The 25,683-nt window shown below is 37.4% G+C and overlaps 1 protein-coding gene across 2 annotated transcripts in view; it reads left to right on the forward strand.

Moving 5' to 3' along the window:
- The window catches only part of LOC125648022 (uncharacterized), a 32,226-nt gene extending 7,706 nt beyond the window's left edge, over window positions 1-24,520 (forward strand). For both annotated transcript variants that reach the window (XM_048874912.2, XM_056142103.1), the window contains exons 3-10: window positions 2,592-2,672; window positions 5,634-5,801; window positions 6,824-6,905; window positions 7,930-8,135; window positions 9,662-9,829; window positions 10,375-10,511; window positions 21,214-21,553; window positions 23,918-24,520. In XM_048874912.2, coding sequence (XP_048730869.2) covers window positions 2,592-2,672; window positions 5,634-5,801; window positions 6,824-6,905; window positions 7,930-8,135; window positions 9,662-9,829; window positions 10,375-10,511; window positions 21,214-21,553; window positions 23,918-24,027 — 1,292 coding nt within the window. In that variant the 3' untranslated portion in view covers window positions 24,028-24,520. The remainder of the gene's footprint in view (window positions 1-2,591; window positions 2,673-5,633; window positions 5,802-6,823; window positions 6,906-7,929; window positions 8,136-9,661; window positions 9,830-10,374; window positions 10,512-21,213; window positions 21,554-23,917) is intronic.
- Window positions 24,521-25,683: the final 1,163 nt, after the last annotated feature.

The raw sequence follows: 25,683 nt of genomic DNA on the forward strand, positions 1-25,683 counted from the left end.
AATGGAACTAACGGTTTGTGGTGATCCACTCTGCCTATCTATTAACGAGGAATTACACGTCGGCAGATTTCTTTAACAAATAATCCACTATCTTGTTGTGGTAGGATATATATATATATATATATATATATATATATATATATATATGTATATTATATACACTGTGTGTGTGTTTTAGATTAATAATTTAGAATTTCTTACTTGAGGTAAAATTTAAAATTTCTAACAGTACCACATTTTTTCTACGTTTGGTGTGTTATACCTCGCTAAACTATTTGTTTTCCAAAATGAACTAAAACAAAGGACATTATTTACATGATATTGTCCATCTTTGCCAATTCTGAATTATGTTTATGCCTCCCAAGATCGGGGAGGTTGATTTGGAATTTGTCTCCCTGTCTTTTTTCTGTCTGTCAATAACTTCTACTTCAGCTGTAACTAATTAAACCGTATCAGAGCGAGGCTTCATATTTGTGATACGGGTAGGTCTAATGAAACACGTGTCTGGGATTGCAATTAGATCAAAGGTCGTTGCTTTTATTACACATACTGAGAATGGGCATTCTGTTTCACATAGGTTCCCCTTATAATGTGACATAGCTGCAGTTCTTGGGGTGGGAGGGGATCTGGGGCTGGGACAGACTAGAGAGCGACAGATCCATCCCGTGTAAAAAAAAAAAAAACCAAAAAAAAAAACCTCCCATTTACAGCGCTGTTCTTTTCTACGCACGACTGAGGTCTTGCATCGTTATGTTCTTGCATAGGAGTGGCGGAGGCGGAGACCAGACTAGGCTTTCATAAAATACCAGGGTTACTTTTCAGTACTCAAGAGTGTATTTTACGTCTAGAGGAATCATGCATTGTTTTTGTTTTTTTCAAAAAAACCTTCTATTCATCATTTATGATAAAAGAATACCGAAAGTGTACCAAGTATTGGAATTATGAATAAATACACTAATTAATGGGGTTCGAGTTGACTGGCAAAATTATTTGAAGCTATGGTTTGTCGGTTCGGATGGGGCTTTATGAGTGTTTGAAGGTATGTTTGGACGTAATTGTAGTGGGGAAATATGTTAGATGTAGTTGTTTTTTTAAATTAATTTTTGAGACGGCAACGGAAGAAAATAGCAAAGAGCTCAACCGTGCGCAGAGAAAATGCATTGTAAATGGAAGGATTTTATAATACCGGGGAGGTGGATCTATAGGTTTCTGGTAAGCCCAATTTCCCCCAGTAGAGCAACATGTACAGTTCTGCAGCGAAATTTACTATGATCAGGAGCATTGGGACTTACCAGAGACCTAGAATTCAAAGTGAAAAAGCAGAACTCTGGATAGAGTTATCTTTCCATTACCTGTACATGGAAAATAGGAAAATCAAAAAGCAAAAGAAAACAGAATTCAGAAATAAATAATCAAATGTAAGACTTAGTCTTATCTAAATTGCATTTTAAACTCAATGTGGTACCATTATTTTATTAAGGTAGTACAAAACACCTGTAAAATCAGTTTCCACTTACACGTATATCTTCTTAAATTCATTAATTTAATAAATGAAATCTCCACAATACTAGTATTCAATGATGTTCTGAACAAACTAATGTGATCCTTGGCATGTATTTGAAATGTTCTGAAAAATATGTGAGACATCCAATATATTGGAAGTCTATGAGTCTAAATCTTGAATGCATTTATTTCATCTTTGTGAGATTTAACTGTCCATTATAAAGTAACGGGTAAGTTCTGTTGTGTAGGTAGTAGAGACATGATATTTGGACACATGTATAAGTAGTCATTTGTCTTAAAGTATAATGAATGTCATATCTTAAGGTTAAAGGTCAAATATGATTACGTCATATGCCGACTATGTCAATTTTTACTTAATCAAATCTGAGAAGTCCAAAATATCCGAAATCTTAGGTGGAATTTTCTTTATTTTAACATATATCAATTTCTTTATCATTTTGTTCATTATGTTACTTGTTCAAATTTGAATTATACATTTCCTTTTAAGAGATCTTAATATATAGCAATTTTATGTTTTAAGAGCCATACATGTTATAGTGTACATCGCTGTACACACAAATATGAATTTCAATATATTTTGTTGAGATTTAGTCACAAATGGGTCAGCTTTATGAAAAATATCATCAATTTTTGTGAAATCTATATAGATAAATAAATTTTACATAGGGCACAATTTTATCATGAAAGTTTAATTTCACATTCTTCTAACTGGGGTCCGATATCCTATATTTGGAACTATATGGAGAAAAACAATTATAGGACAGAATTCTTTTATACCATAAACAATAAGAGGTTTTGTTCCTTAGAACAAAATATTAAAGTTTCAAAAAATTGAAATTGAGGAAAAAGTATACGTATTTGTTTGGTACTACCTTAATTGGAAGAATTGAATGTTATCACAGTTCACCGTACGGGCCTCGATCAGCTCTTTCTCTCACAGAATGGACAGTTTTTGGCTTATATCCTTTACATAAATAAAAATAGTTTCGGTTGTTCAGTACATTAAATGCAAATCTATCTGAAAACTTAAGTCATGGAATAAGATGCATCCTATTTTTAAATTTCAGATTGCTTCTTAGTTCCACTTCTATACTTTGAGGAGCCAGCACAAGCAACTGCCAGTACAGAGACTTGTGAGCAGGATGACGGTAGGACCTGTACTTCAATTAATCCAATTCAATGGCCGTTTTACTTATACTTTTACTTATTTCATTCTTTTATTTTGATATCGCTTACCTCGGTATATGTATACTGGTAACCCTTCACATACAGGGAAACCTTCTCATGGAACCCTTCACATACAGGGAACCCTTCACATACTGGAAACCCTTCACATACTGGAAACCCTTCACATACTGGAAACCCTTCACATACAGGGAAACCTTCTCATGGAACTCTTCACATACTGGAAACCCTTCACATATGGGAACCCTTTACATACGGGAACTCTTCACATACTGGAAACCCTTTACATATTGGGAACTTTTCACATACAAGGGAACCCTTTACTTACAGGGAACTCTTCACATGACACACTTCACATACAGGGAACCCTTCATATGACACACTTCACATACTGGGAACCCTTCACATACAGGGAAACCTTCACATACTGAGAACCCTTCACATACTGGAAACCCTTCACATACTGGGAACCCTTCACATACAGGGAACCCTTCACATACTGGAAACCCTTCACATGACACACTTCACATACTGGAAACCCTTCACATGACACACTTCACATACTGGAAACCCTTCACATACTGAGAACCCTTCACATACTGGGAACCCTTCACATACAGGGAACCCTTCACATACTGGGAACCATTCACATGACACACTTCACATACTGGAAACCCTTCACATGACACACTTCACATACTGGGAACCCTTCACATACTGGGAACCATTCACATGACACACTTCACATACTGGGAACCCTTCACATACTGGGAACCATTCACATGACACACTTCACATACTGGAAACCCTTCACATACTGGGAACCCTTCACATACTGGGAACCCTTCACATACAGGGAACCATTCACATGACACACTTCACATACTGGAAACCCTTCACATACTGGAAACCCTTCACATACTGGAAACCCTTCACATACTGGGAACCCTTCACATACTGGGAACCATTCACATACTGGGAACCCTTCACATACAGGGAACCATTCACATGACACACTTCACATACTGGGAACCCTTCACATACAGGGAACCCTTCACATACTGAAAACCCTTCACATACTGGGAACCCTTCACATACTGGAAACCCTTCACATACTGGAAACCCTTCACATACTGGAAACCCTTCACATACAGGGAACCCTTCACATACTGGAAACCCTTCACATGACACACTTCACATACTGGTAACCCTTCACATACAGGGAACCCTTCACATACTGGGAACCCTTCACATACAGGGAACCATTCACATGACACACTTCACATACTGGAAACCCTTCACATACTGGGAACCCTTCACATACTGGAAACCCTTCACATACTGGGAACCCTTCACATACTGGGAACCCATCGTACAAAACAAGAAATATTGTACATGGTTTTAGTTAAACGTTTTTTTTCCTGGGTACATGTCTAGCCTATATTGACGATTTTCTACTTAAACTAACAAACGAGTGTAAAGTAGTTTCTGATTGTAAACTATCTAAATGATTGTAAACATGATTGTTAACTAACTAAATGATTGTAAACTAACTAATTGATTAGGAGAGGGCGTTCTAAGTTTTAAGAACTTGTGCTCAATCCTTTTGTTATAACATCCAGACAATAAAATATGTTCAAATCAACTAAATGATTGTAAACATGATTCTTAACTAACTAAAAGATTGTAAACTAACTAGATGATTGTAACTAACTAGATGATTGTAAACTAACTAAATGATTGTAAACTAACTAGATGATTGTAAACTAACTAAATGATTGTAAACTAACTAGATGATTGTAAACTAACTAAATGATTGTAAACTAACTAGATGATTGTAAACTAACTAGATGATTGTAAACTAACTAAATGATTGTAAACTACTAAATGTCACAATATAACTAGATTGTAGTAGTAAACTAGTTGATGATTGTTAACTAGTTAGTGATTGAAAACTGCATACTGTTTGTAAACAAACTACTACTAAAATAACTACTGTTTGTAAACAAACTACTACTAAAGTAACTACTGATTGTAAACAAACTACTACTAAAATAACTACTGATTGTAAACAAACTACTACTAAAATAACTACTGTTTGTAAACAAACTACTACTAAAGTAACTACTGATTGTAAACAAACTACTACTACAATAACTACTGATTGTAAAATCACTGATGGTTGTGAACTAACTCCTGATTGCTTACCATTTACTGACAATAAACTAAGTGATGAATGTAAATCTGCTAAGTGATGAATGTAAATCTGCTACTGACTGTAAACTAAGTGATGATTGTTTACTAGTTGTGATGATTGCAAAGTAAATGAGGATTTCAAACAAGTTATAGTGATTGTAAACTAACTACTGATTGTAAACTAAGTGTTGATTGTAATCTGCTACTGACTGTAAACTAAGTGATGATTGTAATCTGCTACTGACTGTAAACTAAGTGATGATTGTTTATTAGTTATGATGATTGCAAAGTAAATGAGGATTTCAAACAAGTTATAGTGATTGTAAACTAACTACTGATTGTAAACTAACTACTGATTGTAAACTAACTACTGATTGTAAACTAGTTACGTAATTGCAAGCTAACTGATGATTGTAGTTGTTGATTAATTGTCAACCAGCTAATAATTGTAAATTAGCTAGTGATCGTAAACTAACTACTTGTTGTAAACAAGTTACTAATTGTAAAATTTAAAACAACTGAAAGCAAACTACTGTAACTACTGATGGTGAACTGACTGATGAATGTAAACTAGTAAGTGAATGTAAACTAGTAAGTGAATGTAAACTAACTGCTTCGATGTTTTAATATAAGGCATAGCGTATTTAAATGTTGTGTATCAATAGTTACGCGACGCCTTGTAGTTGGTAAGTCCTTAATTTTAAGATCGGCAATTTGTTATTATATAGGCATGATGTTCCTGATGCAGGACCCCCTGTTTGAGATCAACTGTTGTGGTTTGATAACGGCATGGGAGTTTTATCCGTGTACTGTAGGGATCGTGCAGTTCATGGTCTGGACCTTCAAATCAGGAACGACGTACGAACTCAAGGCCATACAGGAAGTGGAAGTCATAGGTACATGCAATGAGATATATATCTTGTTAATTGAAATTTGGAATACCGTGGGCAGCCCAGTCAGGATTACTGATTTACCTATTGTTCTTGAATGTTTTCTTTAAAGTTTTAATAAAACAGCTTGCTGCATTTGAAACTCGATGTTCGCATAATTTTGTGTGTGTAGGGGGTGGGTGGTAGGTGGTGGTTATTTCAAATACTATCCAATGCAAGGAATTACTTATTCGTAAATTGCAGCCCATGTCAGAACTTTGTGAAACTATAGCACACTGTTAAATGTGAGAAAACGAGACTTAGTGCAAGCGAAGCTGAAGATTATCTGAATTTTTAGCTTAATACGCAATAAGTAATAACAATTGGAAATAAATCAGAAATCGCGATAAATGCTCAAATTTGTGCTAAAAATGATTGATTATAATATCACCAGTTGCGCTGCCTTAGAGGTGTGACTGGGCTTTGTATTGATCAACTTCCCCTTATGAAAGGATGGGTTGATTATGCGACGGATATTGTGTTAAAAAACGTGTAGCTTACGAATAACGATTGGTCATACTAGGGGAGAGATTATCAATTTAAAAGTTAGGTTTTAAGAAATAAATTTCAATTTTTGAAAATACACGAGGGTATGAACTGCAACGCTTCACGGCGTCATACTTCACGAAGCGCATGTTGATGTGAAACGTGAAATTCACACTCTCATGAATTTTCAAAAATAAAAGTTAATTTCTTTTATTTATATTCTACATTCATTTCTGTCGGAATTTCCAGCATTGCACGACATTTCTCTATATATTCATACATGCATTGTTCACAACTGCATCGCATTCATGAGGAAATGGCTATCATTACAATATGTAGATATATCAAAGCCAAAAATATTGGAAATACAAATATTATGGTATAAAAGAACATATTAAGAACTGTTATCAACTGACATAAAGGCAACTGTTCTTTGATTGCTGTAGAATCGTAAAATCTACAACATTATCATGTGTATATAATCATAATAATTAATTTTGTAGATACGGATTTAGGAAGCGCTTTGAACTACACAGTCCCCGAAGAAGAACGCATTGCAATAGTAGAGGGAGACAGAATCGGCTGGTATGCTGCTTATGCAAAATTGTCAAGTGACAGACAAATATATTCAAGTATTTTGTTTTTCAAACAAACAAATCCTCTGAAAGCAATTTAATCTTTAACTGTATTTCTACGGAGAATTTCTGCTCGTTTTATTTTTGTCCACTTAGGCCTTCACTTGAATTAGAAAATTTGAAACTGGGCAAATATGGAATCGTTTATCAATTTAAAGTTTCAAAAATAAAACGGTTTGGGACCATTTTTTTTTAATTAGGAGAACGAACAAGTGAGGATAACATACAGCGATCTATCTCATAACTCCTATAAAGAATACAAAATTAAGAGTAAGGCTAACACGTACCCCTGGATATACCAGAGGTGGGATCATGTACCCAGGAGCAGTAAGCATCCCCTGTCGACCGGTCACATCCGCCGTGAGCGCTATATAACGGAGTAGTCATTAGTCACAATCAGTATATAAAGAACGGCTTAACAACTGATATGACGTCAGACAGCATCGACCCAGTGGTAGATTGTATTTGCAAATTAGATCATTATAACGACCATAGGATTGACTAAATGTCGACCTTAAACGAGACTGTTGAAACCCTTGTAGCATCAGCTTGTTTGTCAGTAGCCTGCATCGATTAAAAATTGATTACAAGCTGAATATGCTCGCAAGTATCGAATCAGTTGAAAGATAAAAAAATCGTATGCAGATGATAATGGAATATTGCTATACTATTATCGCAATTTGACGATGAAGATGCTTAAGTCATCCCGTTTGCCATAAAGTTGAGTTATTAGTTTGCCGTTAATGATATTCCATGTTCAATACAATATCCAAATATGAAACAGATATGGAAGACTACAAAAGTTTCCCAGTATGCCCTTTGTAATGTTTTTTTCGGCATGAATCGTAGACGTAAAGATCATGTCAGTGTATTTTCTTCCGTATGATATTTCCCCCATGATTCTTAATTACAACAAACGCCTGAGCAAGTTGAATAAATTAAAATTTATTTTGATTGTGATTTTTAATGCACAGGCGAACGGCGGCGAAGAACATTGTGTCTTATCAAGCGTGTGATTACCTGACGGACCGCTACTGCCCACAAAACACGTATCGCACGCAGTATACAGATGACCCATATGAATACATGCAGATGGATTGGTCAGCACAAGCGTCAAATACGTCAACCGTGGAAAAATTGACCAATCGAGGATACACTCTAAAAGTGTACGCCAACAACAGTAAGTACAATACCTGACATTTCAGTCCTGTTTCACTAGCAATACAAGATCCATTCCGACCAGTACCTACATTGTACAATACCCACGGCGACATTTCAGTCCTGTTTCATCCACAAGGACTAAGTGATATCATAGATTTAGAAAGGGGTCTAACTCTGACTCAGATAAAAAAAAAACTACCCACTCGCTTCAAATGCCTAAAAATCAGAAACGAGGTGCGTTATGCGTAATTTGCCGGTCTCCTTGCCTAGGTTAATGTTTTATCTACTTTCATGCCAAATTTCAAGCTACAGGTTCTAAAAATAAAAGAGATATACGTCATCCTCTCGATTTCACCTATCTATGTTTACTAGTTTCTGATTATTTAGGCATTTGAAGCAAGTGGGTAGTTTTTTATCTGGGTCAGAAACAGACCCCTTTCTATATTTATAGTATCACAGAGTTCTGGCCAAAACGGGCTTAGCCCCTGTAAAGATATGTAATTGTGGATTGATAACTTTGGTTAGTGAATCATTTATCAGCCAGGTACATGTACAATAAGATTTTTGAAAACTTTATCTGAATGTGGGAATAAAGGTTACTTCACGGCAGATGGGTGTTAATGATTGATTTTTTAATCAGAACCTTAACTCATGCATGAAGAAATGTTGATCAATCTTTCTGACCTTAAAGGGACAAGGACATGCAGGATTTGAGCTGAAAATTTTCATTTTTTCTTCTTTTATTTTTAATGTTTACAATGCTTATCTATGGTCTTTTCTAATGGTCAGCAAATTTGTAATATCAGTTGTCGAGTTACAAGGGAGATATGTACAGAGCTAACAAGTTTTTTGTTACGTAAACAAGGCTCGTGCCATGTTTTTGTTTACATACATGTATGGTTAGGTACATTTATGTATACTAATAAAAGGTTTGTTTAAAGCATTTTTTTTTCAAATTATAGGTTAATTCTGAACACAATTAAACAGTTTCTAGTGTTTATCGCAATTCATTTTGTTTTAAACATACTTTCTATTAAGCAATGTATAGGTAAACAAAATCATGGACGAGCCTTGTTTACATAGCGAAAGAATTGCGAGTGCTGTATCTCGCTTGTAACTCAAGAACTGACATTTAAAATGTTGATCAATCTTTTGGACTTCACCAGAGGCAGTGTTGCAGAAACACATCCCCCCAATGCTATGGACGTTACCAGACATACTGTTTCGGGATTACAAGTTGTGGGAAATACTTAGTCTGGACTATAAAGTTCAGTTAACGATTCAAAGCTAAAATTAAATTGTTTTGTTTCTGAATATTTGATGATAGTGTACTCGTTCATCGGATCTCAAGAAATTGCCCTCTAACAGTTGAGAAGCGACGAGAGACTGGATATGGTCATATAATGCATAGTCGTTTCTGTGGTGTGTTTAAAAGAGAACCAGGAATTCGAATTTTATTTTTAAAAATCTGTATTAAGCACCGCCAATAATTTGTAAGTTACTAAACAATGCAAATGTGTTGTAAAAATGATTTCATATTTTCAGACACAGAAATCTCGTTTGAAGAAACATTTTACCTGACGTCAGCTGCCGACCACTGGCCGATAGGAACGAGCTTTTCATCTTTCGCTCTTCTGGGACAAGATTACAAAGAAAACGTGACGTTTTCCTGGGCTCAGAGCAATTCTTATATTGACTTAAATGAATCTTACAGTAAGATTGTTACTTCATTTCATTGGAAGTTAAATTCGTCAGACCAACTCGGTGGTAGATCATTCGTTTGTTGATCGCGAGGTCGCGGGTTCGATGCCTTATCTACCATTATAGAGATGTTTTGTAGGAACAGTCTTTTAAAACTTGCTTGTGACAAGACGTTTCTTTTTGGTAACAGAATTAGTTTGCTACCATACGGAGGCATCAGTGTTTCACAAACTCATCTTGTTCGTAGAAAAAGGTGACGATAACGAACAGTGATCAATCTCTCAGTTCCTCTCAAAAATACATTGTACAGAATTAAGAGTAGGGCAAACACGGACCCCTGGACTTACCAGAGGTCAGATCAAGTGCCTAGAAGAAGTACGTCCCCCTGTCTACCGGTGACAGATGAAATACATGTATACTGTTCATTTTATGCTTCTTCTCCAAAAAACGACATTGTCTTAGTATGCAATGATAGTTTAGATTATTGCTTAAATTTCTCAGATATATAGTGATATGAGCTATGCTGATTTGTCTGAACAAACAACTGTTCTGTTAAGGTTTTATACAAGTCGCACGACAACTTGAGCCTTCAGAGAGTCCGACTGGTCTGGCAGGCTACCAAGCCAAGCTTAGGGTAGTGGACACCTGTCGGAATACTGCCACAACCACCTTCAGTGTGGAAACGTTTAATGGGGTAAGTTCAACATTTAAGAGATTGAACATTCACAGTTTGACTCAAGAAACACTGATGTAAGATACGTGTCTACATCACTCAAACCTTCCAACACTATATACAACACTATCTACAACACCATCTACTACACCATCTACAACACTATATACAACACTATCTACAACACTATATACAACACTATATACAACACCATCTACAACACCATCTACTACACCATCTACAACACTATATACAACACTATCTACAACACTATATACAACACCATCTACAACACCATCTACAACACTATATACAACACTATATACAACACCATCTACAACAATACTATCTACAACACTATCTACAACAACACTATCTACAATACCATCAATAACACTATCTACAACACTATCTACAACACCATATACAACAATACTATCTACAACACTATCTATAACAACACTATCTACAACACTATCTACTACACCATCTACAACAATACTATCTACAACACTATCTACAACAACACTATCTACAATACCATCAATAACACTATATACAACACTATCTACAACACTATATACAACACTATCTACAACACTATATACAACATTATCTACAACAACACTATCTATAACACTATCTACAACACTATATACAACACTATCTACAACACCATCTACTACACCATATACAACACTATCTACAACACCATATACAATACTATCTACAACACTATATACAACACTATCTACAACACCATCTACAACACAATCTACAACACCATCTACAACACCTAAAACTTCACATAATTGTTTTATAATTAGGTTCACATCTTTGTTCAATCTTCGGTAAAAACTTATATTTCTTTATCGATATATTCTTTTACCTTCGACAAGAATATCGCTCTGTCATTGGATAAAACGCTTCACGTGATTGCTGGCTATATTACTATAGACAGTCAATACTGACCGGAAAAAAAACATTTAAACAGCGTGGTTTCTACTACGTGTAATAATAATATTACATTGTATCTTTACTTGCCAAATGAGCAGTAAATAATTCAGCTCCAAAGATAATGTTTATCTACCTCGTTATCAATTTATACATTGTATATTGTGGGTTTTCATTGAATTCACAGAAGCGTCTGTGTACTCCTTGAGACTTTAGATTTTGTAAACATTCAGTTTTAGTACAGTTTCCTTACATTCAAAATCCTTTTTAAAATATATTTTTACATGATCTTGAAGAATATTGCCGTTGTCAGTTGAATTACTTTTGTAAATATTTGGACATAGAATTGACACGTTTCCTGGGGTATTTCGGAATTGCGGATACATGGCGTCCTACAGTAGTTTATTTACTTCTATCATTTCTTTGATGATACCGTTTGATTGTTGCTTCCTTTTCCAGTTTCAAACGTATACTCCTTTCTCCCTAACTAAACATTGATTTGCCGTTTCACCTGCTATGCGACGTATTTTTTTTTTGCATATCATCAGACACATGTACATATACAAGTATTAAGAATATTTGTTCACTTTTCGACTTTTGTGGATTTTATTCTAAATTCTAAATTCGAATCTTTTTTGATATTTTTTGTCAATTAAAAAAATATTTCGAAATTCCTGCATCATTCTCCATCAGAAATATACATGTAAATCTTGTGTTACATGTAAATATCACAAACATTGATTGAATACATAAATTTGTAGATATGAGCTAGGAGTTTAAAAAGCTACATTTTGTTTTGTTGCTTATTTTAACCCCTAACTCGTATTTGCAAATTCTTGTTGTCTATATACACTCTAAACACTTTGTTGAAATATTTCGACCGTGTTACCGGTCTTCTTCAGTCGTGTTTATCTCTCATAGCAACGTAACGCACGACTACATACACAAAAGTACTATGACGTCACAGTAAGTATTATAAACGCCAAAGTTGATATTGCGCGAAAAACATTTGAGAAAGGTAAGAGTCTAATAATTATAGGTTATAGACTCATTCTCTACCCAGAGTTCCGTGCGCTCCTCGCACTACACCTCTGTCAACGGCTTTTTACAGAAATCTTGTAAAAGTTTCTTTGATCCAACATTTATGTTTTGGACTAAATATTTAGTCATATTATGATATTTTTTTGGTGCAATCAAATTGATGCTTACTGTAAATTGACTAAAATCGCCGTTTTCTGATCATAAATTTGGAACTACTTCGTAACATGCGTATGAATGTAGGATATACACATGGTGGAGATTTAAATGTTAGCATGGAATCAAAAGTAAGAAAGGCTGTAAAAATACGATAAAACTTGTAAAATAAGAGACAGACAGCTAAATGGTAAATATGCACTTATTAAAGTGTCAGTTGGCTATGAAAAGAGCCTGATGTATCACCTGTTGCCTGAACTTTTAAAGGGAAAGGAAACCGAGAATGATTGTTTATATCATGTGATTATATTGTCACGTGATTCCAAGCGTTGACAGAGGTGTATGTGAAGCTTGCGTAACGCGCCCTCTGGTGAGAGAATGGTTATAGACTTTGTATATGACGAAAATATGACGACCGAGTTTTTTGGCGCGGTCCGAGCTTACGGTCGAAATATTTCAACAAAGTGTTTAGAGTTTTTTCTATATTATACTTCCAAAACAGAGACTATGAAACAGACAGTGAATTATCTCCCTTTGACTGTATAATCAAAAATAATTGTAAATATTGTAATTAATGTGTCTGTTGATTAAAAAGAGTTAACAAGAATTAATATCATAAAAGAATAAAACAAACAAAAATAGTTATGCATATGTAGATAGTCAGGTAGACTTTTTAAACCCCCTAATTAGATTGTGGTATGTAGAGTTTTGTAGCCTGTTAATATGTGAATGCTGGAACACATATATAGTGAGCAGCCACTTGGATCCAGGGTTCGTTCGTTGTCTAATTGATAGAAGTAGCCGATAGTTATTGACAGTATCACATTGGTGCTCTTGTGAGTAAGTGATTCATAGCTATAGTTAAAACGTATCTCATTTCCAGTGTTAGAATCATTAGCACTGTGGGTTTTTGATATGCAACTGGCATAATACGGCAAGTGGCTATATATCAAGTGGCATTGCAACTGGCTGATGCAAGTGGCAATACGGCAAGTGTCATATGCAACTGGCCCATGCAAGTGGCTATAGACAGTTGGCATATGCAAGTGGTTAGGCCAGTGACTTACAAGACAAGTTGTTTAAATTAAAGACCAGTTGAATAACCAGGGGTTCAGGACACCAGACAAGTGTATAGAATATATGTATATTTTGTAAATTGTTTAACTTGTTGTATTTCGTTAAGCACCAGACAGGTGTCAATAATATATGTATATATTGCAACTAGTTGTACTCCAGATAGGGCTTATCATTGTTCAATAAAACTCGGGTGAACCGGGCACGAGCCTAGACACACGGTAGACGCCCGGCACGTTACAAGATTTTGGTGGCAGCGTCGGGATTTTATTGGACATGATGAGTGACCGAGACAAGAAGTACGTAGATGCCAGTCTGAAGGAAACATTAGATAAGATGGAGAGCAAGTTGAAGAAGTACCGCATTGACCAGTCTACCCCAACCAGTGGTCATTATGGTAAAGTGCCCTCACCAGACAGTGGACATGCCACACGTCCTTCAGATTACACTTTTGACTATGACGAGGGTGTCACCATAACAGGCCACCGTGACCCATTGCATACTGACAGAGAACAAAGTCGTCAACATGACCGCGATAACAGAACCACTGAAATGTTCTCGTCACATGGCGGAGCAAGGCAAAAGGTTAGATTTGCCAGTAATCACAAAGAGGGTGAATATCACGGCTTGCCTTTAGATTATTTGTCGTCTAATTCAATAGTTCATCAGCATCCTGTTGAAATTGATGCAAGGAGAGCACCCTTTGAGACAAGTAGAGAAGAAAGAAACAACAAGGTGACTATCAAACCAGCTACATATGACGGGTCTAGTTCATGGCTTGACTATAAGTGCCATTTTGAAGCCTGTGCCAATGTCAATGGTTGGGACGAGGAGAAAAAGGGATTGTTCCTTGCTTTGTCACTGCGTGGACAAGCTCAAGCTGTACTTGGTGACATGCCAAGTGACAGAGGACAGCATTACGGAGCCCTTGTTAAATCCCTGCAAGAAAGATTCTCTCCTCCTAACCAGACTGATTTATACAGGGTGCAGCTGAAAGAAAGACGACAAAAGGCGACAGAGACATTGTCTGAGCTAGGCCAAGCCATTCGACGCCTTACAAACTTAGCGTATCCAACGGCGCCTGGTGAAGTCAGAGAAACACTTGCAAAGGATCATTTCATAGATGCACTGATAGATTCCGATATTCGTATTCGAATCAAACAGTCACGACCAGCAAACCTGAATGAATCTATAAGTCTCGCAGTAGAGCTAGAGGCATATAACAGAGTCGAAAGAAGGGAAAGAGAGCTAAAGGGACATTTAAGATCAGCTGTGGTAGAAGAGCAACCTGAAACAGTTGCAAGCAGCAGACTTGAGGGCTGGATGAAGTGTATGGAAGATAGTATGAAAAGCCTAGCAGAAGAGCTGAAGGAACTAAAGACATCGAGGCAACGAGAGAATAACAGGTGGCACAAAAACAGTGGTAAGAAAGCAGATAGATCAAGACAAGAAATCATATGCTATGAATGTGACAAACCAGGGCACATCAAGCGCAACTGTCCTACGTTGAGAAATAAGCCCAAACAGAAATATGATAAAACTGATGACTGCAAGTCGAAGACTCACCCAGATGACAAAGGACCAAGTAAAGGTCCCCAAGTGTCTGTTGGACTCGGATCTTCAATTGAAGAATGTGGATTGTATGTTGATGTAAAGATCCAAGGAGAATCAGCAAGATTTCTGGTAGACACAGGAGCTACTGTTACTCTAGTGTCAGAAGGCTTATACAAGAGGTTACCAATGTCTGTAAGACCTAACTTACATGGGGTAACACAGACCATAATGACAGCCAATAGTACTGCACTGACGGTACATGGAAAGGCTGAGTTTAACGTTTGCATTGACCAGATGACATGTTACAGTGAGGCAATTGTTGCAAAACTGAAGATAGATGGTATCTTGGGCCTCGATTTTATGAAGGCACACCACTGTACGGTTGATGTTAACAATGAGGTACTTGTTGTTAATGGATGGGAGAAAAGACTCTCCATAGAAGGCTTCCTTGGATGCTACCGAATCACAGCTGTCAAAACAGTAAGCATACCGCCAAGAAGCGAAATAATTGTACCTGGCAAGGTGTGCGTGCCAGAAGGTTCTACCTTACCCTTGCATGAAAGTATTGTTGAACCAATGTACAGTAAAAGTAGAGACGAATGTGCACTGACAGCAAGAACAGTTGTTAGCCCTAGAGAAACTGTTCCAGTAAGATTGATGAATACAGAGGAAGATGCCAAAGTTGTGCATTCAGGAACTGTCATAGGACAACTGTCTGAGATTGATCATGTAGAAGCCTCATCGCCAGAGGAACAGCCTCCGTGCTCAAATGAGCTTCGGGCAGATTTAGCTGAACTGTTGCAGAAGACTGAGAAAAACCTAACATTGGTGCAGAAAGAAAAGGCAAGAGATTTCCTCTTGAAGTATGCATCTTTGTTTGCCGAGAGCAACTTGGACTTAGGCCGAACAGGTGTTGTCAAGCACCGCATTGATACAGGGGACAATCGACCAATCAAGCAGCAGCCAAGAAGGGTACCAGCACATCTAACGGAAGAAGTTGACAAAAACATAGATGAAATGTTGGAAAAAGGCGTCATCAAACCCTCAAACAGCCCATGGTCGTCGCCAATAGTCATGGTTAAAAAGAAGGACGGCTCATACCGCTTCTGTGTAGACTATAGGCGTCTCAATAGCTGCACTATACAGGATGCATATCCTCTTCCGAGGATTGATGAGTCACTTGACCAGTTGTCGGGATCTGCATGGTTTTCAACGCTAGACCTTTGCTCAGGCTACTGGCAAGTAGAGATGGACTCTAACGACAAACCAAAGACAGCCTTTGCAACAAGGCGCGGCTTATTTGAATTCAACGTCATGCCGTTTGGCTTAAGTTGCGCCCCAGCCACTTTCGAACGCCTGATGGAAAGTGTCCTTGCTGGATTGCAATGGGACATATGTCTTGTGTACTTGGATGACATTATTGTCACTGGCAAGTCATTTGATCAAATGTTAGAAAACTTAAAGGGAGTGTTTGAACGTTTGAAGAATGCAAACTTGAAGCTGAAGGCCAAAAAGTGTTGCCTGTTTGCAAAGCAAGTTGTATATCTGGGGCATGTTGTGTCTGAGAAAGGATTAGCTACAGATCCAAGCAAAATAGCAGCGGTAAAGGAGTGGCCAGAACCCTCCAATGTGACTGAACTAAGGTCATTTCTTGGTTTGTGCGGATACTACCGTAGATTTATCAAAGACTTTTCTGCAGTAGCAAAATGTCTACATCGTCTTACTGAAAAGGGAAAGCCATTTGCTTGGACTTCAGAATGTCAAGAGGCATTTGAACGGTTGAAAGGCCACTTGATTAACTCCCCAATACTTGCCCATCCAGATTTTACATTACCGTTTATACTGGACACAGACGCAAGTGACCAAGCAATTGGAGCTGTATTGTCGCAGAATGTTGGTGGCAAAGAATCTGTCATTGCCTATGCTAGTAGGACGTTAACCAAATGTGAACGTAGGTACTATGTTACTCGGAAAGAGCTTTTGGCGGTGGTCCATTTTGTAAAATATTTCAAGCACTACTTATATGGAAAAGAGTTTTTGATTCGCAGTGACCACGGTTCACTCAGGTGGTTGTTTAAGTTTAAAAACCCTGAGGGCCAGCTAGCCAGATGGTTAGAAACCCTGAGTGCCTATAAGTTTCAAATACAACATAGGCCAGGCACGCAGCATAGAAATGCAGATGCGTTAAGCCGTATACCATGTAGACAATGTGGGTTTGACCCTGTGTTGGAAAACCAGGGGCCGGAAAGAGATGCACAAGACAAACACAAGGTGGATTCAGTGACCTCTGTCAATGTGAACAAATTAGGAACTGAGAAAGACGACCTGTGTCTCAAGATAAAAGATGTACAAAATGATGATCATGACTTAAGACAAGTAAAAGGTTGGCTGGATAGCAAACAGAGACCTGCATATGATGACATTAGTGGGCTTGGGTATGTAATAAGGTCTCTTTGGTCACAATGGGATAGTCTTGTTATAGATGATGGTATCTTATATCGAAAGTTTGATCTTGGTACCGGTAAATCCTCCCAGCTACAGGCAGTTGTGCCGTGTAGTGAACGCCGAACAGTGTTACAGTATTGTCATGATGTTGAAACGGCAGGACATTTGGGGGTAACTAAGACTTTGGCACGCGTTCGACAGAAATACTACTGGCCAGGTCTGCAGGCTGACACAAGAACTTATATTGCTGGTTGTGAAAAATGTGCCAAAAGGAAAGGTCCGCAGATGAAGAAGAGGGCGCCTATGAAATTGGTCAAGAGTGGCATAACAATGGACAGGATTGCAACTGACATCCTTGGGGAACTTCCAATGACAGAAAAGGGCAACCGGTATATTTTGGTGGTTTCTGACTACTTCACCAAGTGGACCGAAAGTTTCCCTATGCCCAACATGGAAGCTGCAACAGTAGCCAGGATAATTGTTGAAGAAGTTGTTGCCAGATTTGGCGTCCCCTCTAGTATCCACTCTGACCAAGGACGCCAATACGAGAGTGAACTCTTCACTGAGATGTGTCGTGTCTTGCATATAAAGAAAACACGCACCACGCCCTACCACCCTCAGAGTGACGGGATGGTAGAACGTTTTAATAAGACTCTGGTCACGATGTTAAGTGCCTATGTCAACGAGCATCACTCAGACTGGGACAACTACTTGCCCTATGTTATGATGGCGTATAGAGCATCAGTTCACGAAACCACAGGGTTTACTCCAAATTATATGATGCTTGGCAGAGAGGTCTCGACCCCACTCGATCTAATGTATGAAATGCCGCAGTCTGTCAAGTTCATTCCACATAACAAGTGGGCTTGGCAATTGAAAGAGACACTGGAAGAAGCTCATCGGTTTGTTCGAGAGAACATAAATACAGCCATGTTGAGAAAAAGCGATATCATGATCAGAAGCTCTCATGGCAAGTGTTTAAGCCAGGAGATTACGTATATGTCTACTTTCCTCTGCGGAAAGTGGGACGTTCACCAAAGTTCACGAGTTACTGGCAAGGCCCTTACAAAATTATCAGCAAGTTAACAGATCTAACCTACAAGGTTAACTGTGGACTTCGGGGCAAACCCCAAGTTGTACATGTTGACAGGTTAAGACTAAAGCACAAACAGGTCTTAAGGGGCGAATTAGTGAACAGTAAGGAGGTCCAGGTTGACGCAGACCCCTCTGATAAATTGGTATTAAATGGTGATATTTTGGGTAGTGAGGAAGCTGAGATACAGCAAGTTGACAATGACATTGTGTTAAGTGAAACTGACACTTGTACAAGCAGTACAAGAATTAGAAGACAGCCTAAATGGTTGAGTGATTTTGTTCAGTGGTAAACAGTGTGTAACACAATTTCTTTCTCTTTGTAGGGAAATGGCGAAAACCAAAACAACTGGTGGTGAGCCACTGAGGAAGTGTCCATTTTGTACGTTCAAGACGGGACTTCATTCTGAGTGGAAGGACCACATGGCGGAATGTTATGAGAAAAGATACTTTTGTAAAAAATGCGACTATTCAACAGACAAGAAAGTGAACTACTTGCGACACCTGAAGAGGAACCACGCAGAGCAGCCTGATGGGAACCAGAGCAGTGCCCAGCAAACTGGTAGATGCTCAGACAGTTGTGGGACAAGTTCATCTAAAGAACCCAATGAACCAGAATCATCGGACGAAGAGGAGTGGTTGTCACAGGAACCTGACATAGCCATTGAAGAGGAGCCAGAAAGTACTGAAAGCAAAAACGCCGATGAATGTTCATCTGCTCAACGCCCACAGGATCAAGATGATCGACTGGTAGTGGATGCAACCACAAGAAAACGAACACAGCCACTGCCTGTTTATACTCCCAGCAGGACAAAGACCCCAAGGCTTGAGAATGTGATAGATGATGTTGCAGTTCCAGTTCAGACTGTAGATAAGGGTGTTCAAACCGACCCTGTGTTGTACACTAAATCAATTAAGACGACAACTATTGTAAAGGAACATGGTCGCAAGATTGTGACAGTGAAAAGAGAGAAGATGTTGTGACTGTAAATACTCTTTTTCATGGTGTTGATTTGTTTGAGCATGTAGTTGTAGTGTAACTTAGATCATGCGGGACGCATGTTCTTAAGGGGAGGGAAGTGAAACAGACAGTGAATTATCTCCCTTTGACTGTATAATCAAAAATAATTGTAAATATTGTAATTAATGTGTCTGTTGATTAAAAAGAGTTAACAAGAATTAATATCATAAAAGAATAAAACAAACAAAAATAGTTATGCATATGTAGATAGTCAGGTAGACTTTTTAAACCCCCTAATTAGATTGTGGTATGTAGAGTCTTGTAGCCTGTTAATATGTGAATGCTGGAACACATATATAGTGAGCAGCCACTTGGATCCAGGGTTCGTTCGTTGTCTAATTGATAGAAGTAGCCGATAGTTATTGACAGTATCACATTGGTGCTCTTGTGAGTAAGTGATTCATAGCTATAGTTAAAACGTATCTCATTTCCAGTGTTAGAATCATTAGCACTGTGGGTTTTTGATATGCAACTGGCATAATACGGCAAGTGGCTATATATCAAGTGGCATTGCAACTGGCTGATGCAAGTGGCAATACGGCAAGTGTCATATGCAACTGGCCCATGCAAGTGGCTATAGACAGTTGGCATATGCAAGTGGTTAGGCCAGTGACTTACAAGACAAGTTGTTTAAATTAAAGACCAGTTGAATAACCAGGGGTTCAGGACACCAGACAGGTGTATAGAATATATGTATATTTTGTAAATTGTTTAACTTGTTGTATTTCGTTAAGCACCAGACAGGTGTCAATAATATATGTATATATTGCAATTAGTTGTACTCCAGATAGGGCTTATCATTGTTCAATAAAACTCGGGTGAACCGGGCACGAGCCTAGACACACGGTAGACGCCCGGCACGTTACAACTATATATATATATATGAATGAGAAAAAGTGTTTTACCATGCTCGAAATACTGTTACAATCATCGTTTGTTAGGCTATAAATAAAACTTCTTCTTTAATCAAAATAAACGCGGAACTACAATACCGGTATTAAATAAAGTACTTGGTAGCAGGTTTGTTTGCAAATTTCCACTTGCACGTTGAATGTCCATCAGATTGTAGCCTGAATCATGCCCACAAACGGGTTTTTCCCCCGCGGGGTAGTAAATTTGGCTTATTTCAGCGGTTAGATATCTTTCCGCCAAATTTTCATTTGCCAAATATGCAATATTTGCAAGAGAGATAATTCTTCCTTGTGCGTCAAAATTCATTCCGCTAAAATTATTGGCATACCTTTGAGCCAGAAAATATCCAAATTTTAGACCCGCAGAAATAATCCGTTATATGGTATCTAGGTTTAATATCATAGTTATCTCTCTGTTTAGTATACATTTCTACCTAACCTGTTTACAATTCTTTTAATTTGTTTGTCCATGTTACAGCCTCCAGTCATCACAAATTTTCCTAAAGAAATGGCAGTGCTAGAAACACAGGGCGGAAGCGAATTCATTTACAACGTCGCAGTTTACGACCCCACGGTACCACCTGACGCCGTGTGTTGTACCCTAGAGAGCGTTCGACCACAAACTCTAAACTTTGAAATCAAATTGATCAACAGTACCAAATTTTTGCTTTATACGTATGAAAAGCCTATATTTGCGTTTAAGGATGTGAATTCTTACATGTTGACTGTATGCTGTGAAGACGGATTTGGAACAGTGAAGGGCATCCTGAAAATCGATGTCACAGAGGTCAAAGAAAAGGAAACCTATGAACCGCCGTGTAAGTAAAATCAGCTACAGCATGCGTGGAATCCAGGAGGGGAAAAGATGGGACCCTACCCCCCTCCCAAAATAAAAAACAACAAAAACAACCCTAACAAACAAACAAAAAACAACACGAACAAATTGGCTCTGACTCCTGGAATAGGTTGCAAATATTGTCATAAGTGCAAGACCCCCGTTGGAAAAATGGATCCGCGCATGTACACTAGCAAAACGATTTTATCATTACTTACATTATACATTTATATATTACAATCTTATCTAAAACTCCAAAGTGTAAATACTTTTATGAAATCTTTTGAAATTGCAGTATTACAACGAACGATGATAGCCCCTTTTGTTTATGGTGCCTAGGCCATTTTTATAATAAAAAATACATGTTTAGTTTGTATCATAGACTTTTATAAACAATTAATGACAATTATGCAGAAATTACCACATGGATTCATTGTTTTTGAAATACCCAAAAATACAAACAACCCACACATTTATTCTTATATTCAGATTTCGTAATGTATATATATTCATGTACAGTGTACATGTATATATATGAGATAATTTTTGAGCTTTTATGTGAAGTTGAAAGGTCAATGCTCATATCAAGAAATAAAATACATTGTTTGAAACGGCAGTTTACAGCGGACAAACGGTTTGTAAATATATAGTGATACATGTAATTTCCAAAATCCCATGAAGCTAAGTATCATGATTACAGTTACTAGTTTCTTCATATCTTTCTGCCTTATAAATACCGTATTTCGTCATTTTGGTATTGTGGGACGACTCATTTTTTAAAACGTTTTCAAGTATCATTCATTTTATAATCGCCTGAAAAAGTACCAATACTACACAAGATAGTACCAATACTACACAAGATAGTACCAATACTACCGCAATAGTACCAATACTACACAAAATAGTACCAATACTACATAAAATAGTACCAATACTACACAAGATAGTACCAATACTACATAACATAGTACCAACACTACACAAGATAGTACCAATACTACACAAAATAGTACCAATACTACATAACATAGTACCAACACTACACAAGATAGTACCAATACTACACAAGATAGTACCAATACTACACAAAATAGTACCAATACTACACACAATAGTACCAATACTACACAAGATAGTACCAATACTACACAAGATAGTACCAACACTACACAAAATAGTACCAATACTACACACAATAGTACCAACACTACACAAGATAGTACCAATACTACACAAGATAGTACCAATACTACACAAAATAGTACCAATACTACACACAATAGTACCAATACTACACAAGATAGTACCAATACTACACACAATAGTACCAATACTACACACAATAGTACCAACACTACACAAGATAGTACCAACACTACACACAATAGTACCAATACTACACACAATAGTACCAATACTACACACAATAGTACCAACACTACACACAATAGTACCAACACTACACAAGATAGTACCCACATTACACAAGATAGTACCAACACTACACAAAATAGTACCAATATTACACAAAATAGTACCAATACTACACACAATAGTACCAACACTACACAAGATAGTACCAATACTACACAAGATAGTACCAATACTACACAAAATAGTACCAATACTACACAAGAGAGTACCAATACTACACAAAATAGTACCAATACTACACACAATAGTACCAATACTACACAAGATAGTACCAATACTACACAAGATAGTGCCAATACTACACAAGATAGTACCAACACTACACAAAATAGTACCAATACTACATAAAATAGTACCAATACTACACAAGATAGTACCAATACTACACAAGATAGTACCAACACTACACAAAATAGTACCAATACTACATTAAATAGTACCAATACTACACACGATAGTACCAATACTACACAAAATAGTACCAATACTACACAAGATAGTACCAACACTACACAAAATAGTACCAATACTACACACAATAGTACCAACACTACACAAGATAGTACCAATACTACACACAATAGTACCAATACTACACAAAATAGTACGAATACTACACAAGATAGTACCAATATTACACAAGATAGTACCAACACTACATACTTGTACGTATTTTTTTATTTGGGAATTAAACACGTATCTGGTGCAACGCTTACTCGTGTTCTAAAGGCATGATCCCTTCCTAAGGTCATTCGCACTAGGTCAAGTCATATTTAGGAGATAGCGATGATATTGACCAATCCACATTGTAACATTCGATGGAGTTTGATTGATCAATTTTCTTTTTTATGTGAATTCCATGACCACTAAACAGTTTTCTGTGCATTAAAGTGCTTGCTTTTTTTTTTTACAGCCTGGTTCTTCACATCAGTGATAGCAAGCCTGGTTCCAATCGCCATTATGTTCTTGTTTGCTTGCTGCCTGCTCTGTTTCTCCTTCTTCTTGTCACAGGACACGATGTGAACATTTCGATTTATGGATTATAATCAACTGTAGTTATGAACAGACTGATTTCCAGACCTGCAATGCTGCTACTTCTAATGATAAGAGACATCTCAATTCAAGAACGACAACTCCGTGTCCCGTTTTACAATAGTACTTCCGGCTGGTATCGACAATATTCAGTTTATTCATACCTACTGTTGACATATCTGTATAAAAAGAAAATCAAATAGAAAATCAACCACAAACAAACGATTTCGCAAAAGTTTCTCAGTCGACAATATTTCACAATGGAGTCAAAATGTGTGATTACAGCCATCGGTTTCTGTTGAATTCTTCATCCTGAAGCTATTCTAGCTGTTGCTAAACCATTTAAAATTTTGATTTTGAAGATGTTTCCCTTTGCACCGATTCAGTATAAAACCAACTTGAAATTCATTTGATAGTGTGCTTTTACGTGTATATAAATCTTTGGCATCTAAAGGTAATTAATACATGTACATGCATATCAATACAGCGAGTTGTTGTGTTATTCATACAAATATCTTTGAATCGATTAGTAATTCAGCTAAACTTTTGTATGCACGATTGATTAATTAATTATATATTGTTTAACGTCCCGTTCGAGCATTTCCCACCCACATGGAGACATCACAACTACCGGCGAAGGGCTGCAAAATAGGCCTATACTCGGCGCTTACGGATTCCGTGGGGATCCGAGTTAAAATATGCCCTCAGTACCCCATTGCTTGTCGTAAGAGGCGACTAAATGGGGCGATCCTTCGGATGAGACCGCAAAAACCGAGGTTCCGTGTCACAGCAGGTGTGGCACAATAAAGATCCCTCCCTGCTCAATAACCATAAGCACCGAACGTAGGCCTAAATTTTGCAACCCTTCACCAGCATTGGTGACGTCTCCACATGAATGAAATATTCTCGAGAGGGACATAAAACAATATTCAATCAATCAATCGGCGCTTACGGCCTTTGAGTAGGGAGGGATCTTTATCGTGCTACACCTGCTGTGACACGGGGCCTCGGTCCGAAGGACTGCCCCCATTAAAGGACACATCTCGTGTTTTCAAAGTATACAGAATTATATGCATTTTGTCTTCCTTATGCTTATAGAAATTAATTGTAATAGTTCGTTCGCTGAAGTATTGCGATAATTAGCCACAATACGGACTTAAATCTAAGCCCCGATTTCAAAAAGCCTAGTTAATTAGATAGGTAGTCACGTGGTACAGTGACGTCATATGCGACCTTCGTCGATCAACTTGTTGTAAAAGTAGTGTTAGATATTTTTAAAAACTCGGGTTTTAGGGGCCTAATTTATTTACCATGGATAACATTTATTTCGATGTTGACAAATTTCCAGAGTCTTATATCTTTTAGCCACCAGTGCATACAAATAGCGACCCAAATGTAGCGAGAAAAGCGAGTATGAAATCTGCATAAATTTGCGAGTAAATAATGTTTACATCGGATCCCTGTCTAAACACAATTTGGTAATGCCATTTCTGTAAACAACTGTAATTAGCGTTGTTGCTTTTCTAAAATAAACAGTGCAATTATTATTAAATTTATTTTTGGAGAAGTTAGATAGGCTTAAATTATGATACGATTATGTATCATTGACAACTAGGCCTACTGTCACGGGTGCATTTCGAAAAAGAA

Source organism: Ostrea edulis, chromosome 6, assembly GCF_947568905.1.
Source record: "Ostrea edulis chromosome 6, xbOstEdul1.1, whole genome shotgun sequence".
NCBI lineage: Eukaryota > Metazoa > Mollusca > Bivalvia > Ostreida > Ostreidae > Ostrea > Ostrea edulis.